The sequence below is a fragment of the Sinocyclocheilus grahami genome, unplaced genomic scaffold (assembly GCF_001515645.1).
Source record: "Sinocyclocheilus grahami isolate Dianchi unplaced genomic scaffold, SAMN03320097.WGS_v1.1 scaffold1588.1, whole genome shotgun sequence".
Taxonomy (NCBI): Eukaryota; Metazoa; Chordata; class Actinopteri; order Cypriniformes; family Cyprinidae; genus Sinocyclocheilus; species Sinocyclocheilus grahami.
This window is the reverse complement of record NW_015506767.1, coordinates 89,695-103,901: the sequence shown is the minus strand read 5'-3', so window position 1 is coordinate 103,901 and position 14,207 is coordinate 89,695. Positions and strand designations below refer to the sequence as shown.

General features: G+C 41.1%; 1 protein-coding gene across 1 annotated transcript in view; it reads left to right on the top strand.

Annotated features, from left to right (window-relative positions):
- Positions 1–14,207, top strand: part of LOC107571377 (gamma-aminobutyric acid receptor subunit alpha-3-like) — a 123,435-nt gene that overhangs the window by 29,297 nt on the left and 79,931 nt on the right. Inside the window, exon 2 of the mRNA XM_016257696.1 lies at positions 217–323. Coding sequence (XP_016113182.1) covers positions 267–323 — 57 coding nt within the window. The 5' untranslated portion in view covers positions 217–266. The remainder of the gene's footprint in view (positions 1–216; positions 324–14,207) is intronic.

The window sequence follows — 14,207 nt, the reverse complement described above, 5'->3', positions numbered from 1 at the left end:
GTTTAGCCTAGATTGCATTGTAGTGATGCCAGTTAGTTTTCACTACTCATTAGCTCACTCGTACATGTCAGAATTGTGAAGGTACGTACAGACAGAGATTTTGGCGAAAAAAGGAATTTTGAGCTTGCAATTAAGAGCCAGAGCTAGTGGTCTTCTAAAAATGTCCACTTCACTATTTTGGTTGTTCTCACCCTCCTTTCCCTCTTCTTTCTGCAGTCTTTCAGAACTCAGAGTGATATGGCTGGCATTCTCCGCAAGCTCGCAGCATGCATCCCCTGCGTGTGGATCTTTCTCATGCTTTTCGACCCCAGCTTGCAAACCAGGTAGGATGACTCATCCCCACCTAGCTGCACTCTCTACCTTTTCTCTGTTCCCCATGTTGCAGGCTCTAGGGATGCATTGCAGCTAATACATTCATTAATAAGGTTGTATTACTGTGCAGGGGCTTTTACGATCTGCAAAATGTCATTGGAGCCAACCGTAGCTGGCTGTAAATCGCTGACACAAACTGCCATGAATTGGATTTTCGGTGGTGGAGCGGGCTTGGTTACAAGTGTGACTCAATAAACCTGGAAAGAAAGAAACGCTGGAAGAACCTGAGGGATTCCGAGACGTGTTTAGCCTAGATTGCATTGTAGTGATGCCAGTTAGTTTTCACTATTCATTAGCTCACTCGTACATGTCAGAATTGTGAAGGTACGTACAGACAGAGATTTTGGCGAAAAAAGGAATTTTGAGCTTGCAATTAAGAGCCAGAGCTAGTCTTCTAAAAATTAAGTACAGCATTAAATCATAAAAAAATGACCCCTGCCATGACATACATCTTTCTCCACCCATTCCAGGTGTGTCTCAAGTGTGTGTTCATAAAGGGTCTGATATACTTCAAGCAAAACATAAAATCGAACTGGTGTGATGTCATTTCGAACAAAATCTTGCAATTGTGAAGTTCATTTGGTGTTGGCCAAATAATATTTAGTTCAGCCCTTTGGTTTGAGACACAGGGCCAGAGCCACAGAGGGGTGTGATTGGGCGTCACTCCCTAAACCGGGCTGTCCTGCCCCCTCAATCAATATGATTGTGAAAAGGGATTTTAATGATTTAAAAAAAAAAAGCTGGCTGTAAATCGCTGACACAAACTGCCATGAATTGGATTTTCGGTGGTGGAGCGGGCTTGGTTACAAGTGTGACTCAATAAACCTGGAAAGAAAGAAACGCTGGAAGAACCTGAGGGATTCCGAGACGTGTTTAGCCTAGATTGCATTGTAGTGATGCCAGTTAGTTTTCACTACTCATTAGCTCACTCGTACATGTCAGAATTGTGAAGGTACGTACAGACAGAGATTTTGGCGAAAAAAGGAATTTTGAGCTTGCAATTAAGAGCCAGAGCTAGTGGTCTTCTAAAAATGAAGTACAGCATTAAATCATAAAAAAATGACCCCTGCCATGACATACATCTTTCTCCACCCATTCCAGGTGTGTCTCAAGTGTGTGTTCATAAAGGGTCTGATATACTTCAAGCAAAACATAAAATCGAACTGGTGTGATGTCATTTCGAAGAAAATCTTGCAATTGTGAAGTTCATTTGGTGTTGGCCAAATAATATTTAGTTCAGCCCTTTGGTTTGAGACACAGGGCCAGAGCCACAGAGGGGTGTGATTGGGCGTCACTCCCTAAACCGGGCTGTCCTGCCCCCTCAATCAATATGATTGTGAAAAGGGATTTTAATGATTTAAAAAAAAAAATTTAAATAATAATCTCAACTGCATTGGCTTTCTAACATTAAATGTAGGAAAGGTGATTTCAGAGAGGCTAGCAATAGCAAGCTAGCTTTGAAAGCATAAGATCCCACCCTCGCTGCGAATCACTCTTCAAAGCCATGCCTCCTCCAAAACACATGAACACACACAGGCAGACCAGAGACTGACCAGTGACACGATGAGAGACAGCGTTGGTGGAGGGTTAAATGCAGTGCTGTCAGATTACCTCATGTCTTATTCACCAGTAAGAAAACATTACAGTACAAAGTGCATAATATTACAATAATAACACCTTCCATTCTCGCTTGGTCTGCAATAGCGTAATGGAACGCGCTGATGACGTATCATGTCTACATGAGCAGGGTGTGCAGAGGTTTGCAAATACATACGTTGACAGGCAGATAGGACAGCCTATCGTAGCCCTCGGACCGAGGAATATGATTGGCCGAACATTTTATAGTCCTACACCTTCCATTGACAATATAAATACATAGAAATACATTTAGACCACTTAACTTAGTGATTGGTATCGGGATGTGAAGAGACTTTTAACCAGCATAACAAAAAATGTTTTTGAACCAAATCACCTACCCTGCCTTTAATATTAGGTTACTATATCAATATTGTAGTTATTTTCCCCCCATATTAGAGGGCGAGATAATTGGTTGTAATTAGTTGATTATTTCGCTTTATTGTTTTGTCACCGGTTGCAATTCTGGCTGTTCTAACTTACCATAATATTATGCATCTGTTCAGGACAAAATAAGCGTTATGTTAGTAAAATATGTGTTTTATAGTAAAGTAGTGGTGGTATCATGGTAACTTGTCTGTATTTATCTGTAATTGAGTATCTAAAACTTTTGGTGCTCTAAAGCGTGTTTATGTAATGGATGTAGAGTCACATTTTCAAATATGTTGGCCTGGGCAATTTTCCTTTAGTAAGTCTGGGATAATGCACATCAAGCCCGTTGTTATCACAGAATAACCCCCGACAGGGTGATCAGGACTCCGATGTGAAGCAGAGGTTATATTCAGCTTATTGTTATCAGTTATTTGTTATCAGCTTTTACCGGTTGTTATTGAGGTATAACATACCTCGGAATGTTGCGACTGACCAATCAGAATCAAGTATTCCACAGAGCCGTCTATAAGTAATATTATTTAATACTCTGCCATCTGTAGGTTTATTGGTAGATTTTAGTTCCATATCTGTAGTAAAGACAGGCTTTTTTGCTCCTGACAAATATGTGGGCCATTTAATGTGTACCTGAAGATACTTTGTGAAGATACCCCTTTCGTTACTTCAGACACCCCTTCTTTAATGCTGCATTCGCATCGGCTCTCGTGAGACACCAGTTAAAACATGAACACCCTGGAGAGCTAATCGTTGCAATTTAAGTTGTAATTATAATTTTGTAGTTATAATGTAACTGTCACTGGACTATCTTTGTTGTGTTTTCCCTCCCCATGTGCTCCGTGACCCAGTTTAGATTGTTCATTGATGTCAGGTGTGTCTTGTCTTATCCCTCGTTATCCTGTGTATTTAGCCCCAGTCTGTTCAGTCTGTGTTTGTCGGGTCTACTTTGTTGTCTACGTGTGTTTGCTCCAGTTCCTGATGTGGATTATCCCCTGTGTTTCTATGATTAAAGACTCTTAATGCCACTTCGTGTCTCCATCGTTACTTTCGACAGCATAGTGTGACAGAAGACCCAACCTTCAAAATAGTTTATTTGCATCTTCCCCTTCGTTTGTTTTCTGTGTTTTTTACAGTGTTTGTTTTCTGTTTTTCCCCGTGTTCCCCATGGATCCCCTCGCTGCCAAGTTAATCGCCCTAGCCCGCAAGGACCTTTCCCTGTTGGAGTATGCAGTTGAGTTCAGCCAGCTCGCCGTTTTAACGGCATTTGACGATGTTGCGCTGAACTCACTGTTCTGGATCGGGGCTAATTACCACCGCCCCATCGACCTCCCAGAGACCACCGGACTAAGCTGGAGAGAAGCTATCATCAGGTGTCTGGAGAGCGTCTATCTCCCATCCAGAATACAGCCAGACCCAGAGCCCTGCCCACCATCTCCCCGCAACCGACGAGCCATCGCCAGAGAGACCGACAGTGCTGAGGATCACCAAAGGAGCCCGAGCCTGTGACATCAGACCAGGTGTGAGAGCCGGCTACAGAGCTCGCCACGGGGGAGATCGTCATGGACAGTGAATGCACAGAGAGGAGCTTCGCCCCCTGCACCATGGCTGAGGGTGAGCAATTAATGGATCTGGGAATGTGGAAGGCTGAAAGGGCTCCTGTTGAGTTCAGCCCAGAGAGGGCTCCTGTTCCTGAGTTTAGCCCGGAGGCTCATAAATGCAAGCCAACCCACCCGGTCCTGCCTCCTTCACCGCTGTCGTCTGGCAGCCCCTCTGCTCCCCCTCAGCCCTCGATCTGTACTGTGGGAGCTCCGCGGGTCTGCCATCCTCCATCGTCACCATGGCTGGAGGATCCCCTGTCCTCGCCTCCAGCCTCTGAATCCGCCACGGCCCATCGACCCGTCGGCTCCACCATGCCTCCTCTCTGCCACCATCAGTCCACTGGCAAGGGCTCCTGTTGAGTTCAGCCCAGAGAGGGCTCCTGTTCCTGAGTTTAGCCCGGAGGCTCATAAATGCAAGCCAACCCACCCGGTCCTGCCTCCTTCACCGCTGTCGTCTGGCAGCCCCTCTGCTCACCCTCAGCCCTCGATCTGTACTGTGGGAGCTCCGCGGGTCTGCCATCCTCCATCGTCACCGTGGCTGGAGGATCCCCTGTCCTCGCCTCCAGCCTCTGAATCCGCCACGGCCCATCGACCCGTCGGCTCCACCATGCCTCTTCTCTGCCACCATCAGTCCACTGGCTCCACCGGGCTCCCTCGTTCCTCCGGCTCCGCCTTGGTCTGTCATTGACCATCTGTCGCCTCGGGACTCCACTCCTCCGGCTGCGCCTCGTCCCTCTGGCTCTGTCAGGCTCCTCCTTCCCTTCGGCTCCTCCTTGGTCCTCTGTCACTATGGCTGCACTGCGGCCTTCTGGATCTCCGCCTCCATATCGGTCGCCTGAGCCATGTGTTCCGCCTTGGCCCTCTGGATCCTCAGTGTCGCCTTGGCCCATTGGCTCTCTGTCTCCACCTCGGGCTCCTCTGCCACCTGCTCCGCCGCCATTGGTCGGCCCCCTGGAGTCGTCAGCCCTTCCTCCACCATGGCTCCTCCCTCCGTCGGCTCCACCGTGGGTTGATGTTTCGGCTGTGCCCTGGGTCCCACCTGGCACTGCCTGCTCCAAGTCCCTCCTGTCTCCTCCCTGGCTCCTCCCTCCTTCATCACTTCCCTGGTCTTTGTCTGCCAGCCCCCTCCCGGGTGTCCATCCCTTTCTTGAGCCTCCTCCCAAGTTCCCACCCGTCCCTCCTTCTGTTATTGTTACGGCGAGGGACGCGCCTTCCGGGAGGGGGGAGTAATGTCACGCCCCTGGACTATCTTTGTTGTGTTTTCCCTCCCCATGTGCTCCGTGACCCAGTTTCTCCCTCACCTTGATTGTTCATTGATGTCAGGTGTGTCTCGTCTTGTCCCTCGTTATCCTAAACATCCTGACTTAAACAGTTTCGAAATGCAGATCTGGCGTAAACATATCCACATCTCTGTGTTCAGATGCTTTCTTAACTGCTCTTTTGTCACAGCTGTCAATGTTTGTTGTGGTTTTGTTATGTTATTAAGAGGATAGCACACGGCACATATTTAAATATTCTATATATATTCATTTATATACCAGCATTGGGGTATGCAGTGTGGGTGGCATCGGAATACATGCAAACAGTATATCATTGTTCAGCCATTTGGAGCGTCTTTTCCGCCTCGAACGAAAGAACAAAAATTATTTTGCAGTGAGCATATTAGGCCTTAACAGTGGCCTAAATCCAAAGCCATCATACCAGACCATCTCTTGGTAAGTGTTTAATAGAGAATCATTATACTGCAGATTTCTAGCTGCTTAGGAAGATATATTTGGCATGTTTCTTGATACAGCGTCTGCGTGTGTGTTGCCAGGCATGCTCAGCAGGCATCTATTCATCTGGATCCTCACCATCTTTGTCAGAGTAATTAGTCAAAGAAGAACATTGATTGGAATCTACCAATTCCGTCTGGCAGTGACATAAGCAAAAGAGAAACACATGCACGAGAGATAGAGAGAGATAATAAGAGAGGGAAGAAAGAAGCATCTGAGATGAAAGAGGAGCGATATCAGCCGTTAATTTTAGTGCGCCCCCCACACATGATAGTCAGTAGGGGTCACTGAATGTGAGTTCCTTGCTTTGGAAGCAGAAATTCATTTTCCAGTTAGGTCAGCAGATAGAAAATGTACTGAATTTGATTTAGTGTGACATCACAGCACCAGTCTCCTGGAACATCTATCACGTCCCCACCACCATTTAAAATAAAACCACCATTTAGAAGGTGATTTCAGATGTTAAAAAGCCATGCATAAGTTTGACTTACTGGAATCTGTATTTTACACCTCTGTTTTCACTTTAGACATTTTGTCAAGTACTATTATATATATTTTTTAATTGTATTTATTTACCTATTTATTTGCTTATGTATTTATATACTTGCCTGCTTAATTTAAGTGCTGTTCATGTGCCACTGATGTTTGCAGATGGATTACTGTTTATGCATTGGTAATTAAAGTCAATAACTAAACAGTCAGCTTCACACTGTAGTAGATCTAAAAAAATATATGGCATTTTATTTATGAATTATGACCGTTTTCGATGTAAAAATCCTGCAGGTCAGGAAACAACAATGCATGACCACTAAATCTTCAATAAATCTCCTCAGATTTTGTTCTCCTAATAAAATCATTGTAGCCTCTAATGGTATCTTTCAAAAGAGATCTCAAACCATGCTCAAAGTCAAATATATTTCCAGGGATGCACAGGAATGGTACAGATCTTACTTAAAAGCAAACACCAATAATCTGCTGCTATGACTATTTATTGTGAGATCACAGCTACATTTACTTTTGAATGCAAATGCAAAAACAAAATGCAAATTCATATGACTTAGTTGCCTTTTATAATATAGGTTTGTTAAATAAAGGTGCAAGTTGTTCTTTACAAAAGGAAGCTTTGTTGTCTCTCAGTGTTTTGTTATCAGTGGCATGAGGTGCAGCTATGGAACAAAATTACATTCAAATGAACTGAGAGCATTGAATTGTGTCACTGTTTTAATGTATAACAAAGCATTTCACTTGCTCTCATCTGAAAAGAGGGCTTTGGACCACTGGGCAACAGTCCAGTTCTTCTTCTCCTTAGCCCAGGTAAGACGCCTCTGATGTTGTCTGTGGTTCAGGAGTGGCTTAACAAGAGGAATATGACAACTGTAGCCAAATTCCTTGACACATCTGTGTGTGGTGGCTCTGGATGCCTTGACCCAGGCCTCAGTCCATTCCTTGTGAAGTTCACTCAAATTCTTGAATCGATTTTGCTTGACAATCCTCATAAGGCTGCGGTTCTCTTGGATGGTTGTGCATCTTTTTCTTCCACACTTTTTCCTTCCACTCAACTTTCAGTTAACATGCTTGGATACAGCACTCTGTGAACAGCCAGCTTCTTTGGCAATGAATGTTTGTGGCTTACCCTCTTTGTGAAGGGTGTCAATGATTGTCTTCTGGACAACTGTCAGATCAGCAGTCTTTCCCATGATTGTGTAGCCTAGTGAACCAAACTGAGAGACCATTTTGAAGGCTCAGGAAACCTTTGCAGGTGTTTTGAGTTGATTAGCTGATTGGCATGTCACCATATTCTAATTTGTTGAGATAGTGAATTAGTGGGTTTTTGTTAAATGTGAGCCAAAATCATCACAATTAAAAGAACCAAAGACTTAAACTACTTCAGTCTGTGTGCATTGAATTTATTTAATACACGAGTTTCACAATTTGAGTTGCATTACTGAAATAAATTAACTTTTCCACGACATTCTAATTTATTGAGATGCACCTGTACTTTACATTTTAAAGATTTAATTAATTTGGGTAGGTAATTATTATATATTACACACAGAAGCTGACTGTAGACCATATACAACACAATAAATGTGATGGCTGATACAACGGTGCATTGCTAATTTCAATATAACTACTAAATTAATTTCAATATAAAGATCAAGCTATTCTGTCATTGCTTTTGAGTAATAGTGCTATAAGTATGACCCCCTGAGCAATGAAATTTGTGCAGTACAGTCCTCTGAGAGACTTCATGTTATTTCATCAAGAATTTTGCGTCTGCTTGTAGGTCTGTCCCGGAAACATGGGCTCATTATATGCTTGTAAAAAATGTATATAGATTAAAAAAACAAACAGAATAAACAAGACTATTAAATAGACAAACCAGGGCCTTTTTACAGCATGCTTCATGGTGCTATTTACTTTGGTGTTTGTTGAATACATTTTCTTTTGACTAAAGTGAGAGAGAGACTTAAATAGTGTTGTTTATTCAGCTGACCCATTTCCCTTACAGTCAGAGAGGGTTATTTGCTTTTGATATGCTTTTATTGTGATCCATAGCTCTTTGTTGCTTAGCCTCTACCCAAGTAAATTTAATTTCAGCCTTGCCAGGCGTGTGCATATAAAACCTTTTTTTGCCCCCTAATGCAGAAACATATCCCAGAAATGAGGCACAGCGAGCCAGTGGAACAAGGTTGAATGTTAGGATTAAAGTCGATCTTCAGGAAAAAAATGTCCAACATGTCTTAGCACAGATTAGATGTGCTTAACATTATTTAGGCGAGTTTCTGAAAATTGGATCATGCAATTCCAAATATTAATAAGCATCAGGAATGGTGCAAGCTTTCTTCCAGAAACCCACTGTCTCCATCATCAAACTCACTCTGTCATACCAGTGGCACTGCTGGAGACAACATAATAATAACAACACACGGTTCTTCATTGTGTGTCCTTGTTGTCCCTAGCTTCAAAGTTACTTGCTTGGAAAGCTTTAGGAGATTCACTGAGCTACGAATTTGTTGTTAACCAAGTCTAAATGACTACTGACACTTAATTTGTGTCTTACTGCCAGGTCCTTGTATTAGTCTATTCTGGATGGCAGATCAAACTAGCTCAAACCCTCCGTGCATACAAACAAGGCGACCTCAATCACAAAAATGGCAAGGGTGTAGCTCTTTGACGTTGACCTCGTCGCATGATTCCAGCTTCAAGTAGCTGCTCTTCTTGCCCCCATGCTGCAGAGAGAAGCAATCCACGCAGATGACGCGTATCTGAGGATATATTGCGTGCCATCTCGAAAATGTAGCGAGCCCGCAAGAGCCATGACCAAGTTTAGGCATAATCCCTTTAGACTTCAGAGCAGCAGAATGCTTATACCTCATGAGTATCTCTCTGAATCAGCACAGCTGTCGCTCCACGAGTTCTGCAGCCTCGCTGATGCCCAACGATACTAACACACGACTCTAAATCGACTTTAGCAGCACAGGCCGGAGACTTGCTAATGGATAAAGTTGTCACAGACAAATCTCCCATATTAGCTAATGTCATTCCACGCATCACATCCATCCCTCGCTGCACGCACGTGTACCAATAGGCAGGGCTTGATTAAACTATTATTCACGACAATCCATATTTTACATATGAATGAGCTGCTTGTGTTTTGCCTCCCTGACAAAGGGAGGCAAAAACCTCTTTTCCGTCACGCACACACAGACAAACACCCCACCCCTGTGTGGTGCAATCTCGAGTTAATGATTGCAGATAGCTCAAACCTATTTTGTTGTCTGTTTTGTTTGGAATCAGTATCAACTGTCCGAAGTGACATGAAATCAATACCCGACAAAGAAGGGGAGAGCGCCACTGCTGCACTCCTTCCATATGGATCGCTTCAAAACTTCTGGCCACTCCAGCCCCTCTCTCCCTCCGGCTCATTGCACATGCATTATTCACAGGCTTTAGAAGGATATGGTGGCACTCAGAGATGTGACCGTGCCGACAAATAACATGGCGTCAATGGCTGGCGTGACGGTGTGGAGGTTAATGTGTTGCAGGGTTGCGGGAAAAGGGTAGTTGAGGGGCAGAAGTCCATTTAGTTATTCTAAGCGTGCATCACTTACCAAGAGTTTCAACGTTCGCCACTCCAGCAGGGTAATTTATCAGTTGCATCGCTACAGTGAACATTACACTATGAACGGCTAAATATATTATGCTTTATCTCACTGCAGAATGCAGAATCATTTTGTCTTTGTCTATTACAAGCAGGGTTGGGAGGGTTACTTTTAAAATGTTATCCGTTACCGTTACAAATTACTCCATTAAAAAAGTATTCAGTAACGTAATCCAAGTACCAAAATATAAAAGTAATGTAATCTGATTACTTTTGAATTACTTCAAGTTACATATGTAAATAAGTCAAAAAAGCAATATCGACGTACTTTTATTTAACTATGACTTTAAAATTAGAACTAATAAAAACTATAGTAAAAACTATTTGAAACTATTAAAAATCGTGTCTTGTTTCACCATAGATATTACAGCCCGTATATTTATATAAAAGGCTATGCAGACATCTAGTGGCTATACAGTTTAGTATTACAGTTTTATTTTTATTATTATTTTTATTTCTTTAACATCTACAAGTAAATATAAATATAGTTTAGGCTATACACAACATTAAAACATTTGCACCATATACATTAGTCTATTTTAAAATAAGCCTACATGTGGAAATTAATGTGAAATGCTAACTTTCTTTATTTCATTGACTGATCCGGGGTGTGGGGACTCTCAAGTTAATTTCTACATTTTCAGGCTCATTTTCCGCAAGTTCTGTACAACTATGTTATTTCCTTTATCCACTTTGAAAACAAAATAACTGTGAAATTTCCAGACATGAAAACGTTTTTCCAAGCAGAAAGCATCGTAATTAATTCATCCAGCATTTGAGGAGAATAATTGTAGACTGGTGTTATTTGCACATGCACCAGCAGAAGGCTCGCATGAGTCAACATGTGTCAACAGAACCAGGAACCAGTCAGCCCGTATATTTATATAAAAGGCTATGCAGACATCTAGTGGCTATACAGTTTAGTATTACAGTTTTATTTTTATTATTACTTTTTTTATTTCTTTAACATGTACAAGTAAAAATAAATATAGTTTATACACAACATTAAAAAAATGACACCATATACATTAGTCTATTTTAAAATAAGCCTACATGTGGAAATTAATGTGAAATGCTAACTTTCTTTATTTCATTGACTGATCCGGGGTGTGGGGACTCTCAAGTTAATTTCTACATTTTCAGGCTCATTTTCCGCAAGTTCTGTACAACTATGTTATTTCCTTTATCCACTTTGAAAACAAAATAACTGTGAAATTTCCAGACATGAAAACGTTTTTCCCAGCAGAAAGCATCGTAATTAATTCATCCAGCATTTGAGGAGAATAATTGTAGACTGGTGTTATTTGCACATGCACCAGCAGAAGGCTCGCATGAGTCAACATGTGTCAACAGAACCAGGAACCAGAGCCCTGCATTTCAGCCCAACTTTTTTACGCCCCAAGGGCCGGGCTTCGAGCTAATTTTCACATCATAGTTCAGACGCGGGCCAGGCCTCGGGCCTGTTTTAGGCTTCTGCTTATTTTTATATTTTAGACATCCATCAATTAGTGATGAAAAAAAATTTGCCACGCTGCCTGGTGGAAAAAACACGAGACCGTGCTACCGCGACTGTCAAGAGCGGCTCGACGGTGTTTAGTGTCCAGCAGCAGTATGTGAGCCATCAGCGTAGCTGAAAAGATCTGCGTTCAAATGCATGCAATAGGCTAAAACATACCACAAAGCCCTAGCAAAAATAATTACCATGAATGTGTCAGGGGGAAATAGTTATAGATATATGAATAATATACTATTAAACTAGTGTTTTCTGAGTTGGTATCACAAAGGATGAATTTGTCGATCCTGACTTGCCATCTCTCCTCTTTAGATGCGCCTTTAGAGAGAAGTGCGTCCTTACGGATTATGATTATAATGAAAGAGTTTTTGTTTTCGATTTGTTTTATTTCGTTGAGTAGTAATTTAAAGCTTTCTATAGATATATTTATCATGTCTGTGAGGCATGTATTCGCTGAGTTTCGGTTCATTTTTGTGAAGCGCTCCTGTTCAAGACGAGACGGCAGAAAGCGCATCATGGTTGTTTTCTTTATTTTATAAAAGCACAACATTTTGTTGATATTTTGAGTGCACACAAATAAAAGTAGACCCTTTGCAGTTCTGAGTGATGTATTACTCTTACCTTTATGAGCAAAAATGATGGCGTATCCACTGAAAAAATGCAAGTGATTGCACTGAGTACGTTTTGATGTAACTGTAACGGATTACAGTTACTAGATTTTTGTATCCTGATTACGTAACGCCGTTACATGTATTCCGTTACTCCCCAACCCTGATTACAAGTACCATATTCAGTACGTTTCCAATGTTGCGATACTCCATGCTAATCAACTGGTATATCTCACTGTAGCATTTCTGCACTTGTTGATAAACTGAGTAATAGCATTGTCAACATCAGAAACGTTAAGTGGCTGATGGTCTCAGCTGGCTTTGTGGGAATGTGATTATACTCTCCGTTGGCTCAGCGGAGAGTATTTCTGAAGGGCTGCAGGCCAAATGGAGGAAATCAATGTCACCATCTGACTGCATGGAGCGACCAGCATCTCATTTCAGTCGCAACATGAGCTTTTATTTTGAAGAAGGATATCATATGTCACATGTTTGGTTCACACAAGAGGAGAAAGGAAAAAAAGGGATGCATGTTTCAACATAAACCCTACTCTGTCAGTGGCTCAGAATATATTTAAAGACCTGTCAAGTACTCTTCAATACATTTCGAGTAGCACGCTTAGTTTTTTTAGTTACATTATTAAAATGTCCTCGATTTGTGTTGCATTTTCTCCAGGGTGCTCTGCAGGACTTTGTAAATGTGCAGCGGAGCTCAGGAAGGCCTGTCAAGATTGGAATGTCAGATGTGGATGTTTTAATCCTCCCCGCTGATTTGCTTCTTAATTGCACTGAGGGAGAATCACAGGTTTAATACAGCAGTGCTGTTTTGAGCGCTTTTCAATTTTTGTTGCATCTGGCTTTCTTTTGATCGCTGACAAACTTTCATGTATTTTTTTTGTTTTGTTTTGTTTTATTTATTTTTGCATCTTGAAATCCATAAATGTTCTTGATGGACTGAGGAGAGAGCTTTAAACAGTGACTTTTGGAGTATGCCTTAATATAAAAATAGCTATATAGCAAGAAAATAGCAGATTTCTAAGGCTTCTAAATAATCAACATGATCAAAACCTATACTACATGCCTTCTGTCATCTAATCACTCTTAATTTTAATGTAGAAACAGTCATTTTTTTTGTAAAGCTAAAACTAACTGATAGCTTGTACTTTTATTAGCAAGTAAAGAATGGTGGACCAAACCTGCAAAAATTATAGATAAATAAAATTATAATCTAATTAGTTGGGCTTACTTAAAAAAATCATGCAAACTGATTGCCTTAAAAAAAACTAAAGTGAAAGTAAAAAAGTAAAGTGAAATAGGAATAGTATGTTGTACTGACAAATGCTTAGTTAGTATAGTTTACTTACACATGAGTTCTAGTAACTAAAAAAGAACTGTAGTGGGTATTTGATCCTTTCATTAAAGGTTTACTCATGACTTAGTATAGCTACTCACTGACTCCCAGAGTGCTTTGCGGCAGAAAAAATTATGCAGTAGCTTTGTTTTACAGTTGTTGATTTTATTTGCCAATTTTATTTACTGTCTTGTGTCAGTAGTAGCACAACAAAAAGAGCAAATAAAATGGTTATTGTTACAATTAATGAAAATAAATGAATAATTTATGGTAATAATTGTTACTATTGTTGTGATTCACGTGCTGAATGGTTAAGTCTCTTTGTGATTTTAGCATATTATCACATACTATTTAAGAATGATATAAACCTTATTAAAAGCATCTCAAAGTATATATAAAAAATGAAATTTGAAAAGCATCATTAATGAACACAAATAAATACACTACTGCTTAAATTAGAAGATAGATCACCTTCTGAAAGCAACTTATTTATTACTTTTCTTCTCTTAAAATCAAATAACTCTGACTTCATGATGCATTGCTGCAATAACAGCAAGAAAATTATAGTAACACAAACGAAGTTCCAAGTGCCCAACCAAAGGGAATGCTAATCACTATAATGGTGTTAAAAAAAAAACATTTTAGAAAAATCAACATCAATTTATGAAGTTAGCTTATGTGATGATCTCTCAAATATTTCTGTTGTATTGACAATTCTACATTCAAGATGACTTTGGGCAGTGTTCGAACTATACCATGGACTTTGAGAGAGCCCACTTGTTTTTTTTATAATGGGGGGGGGG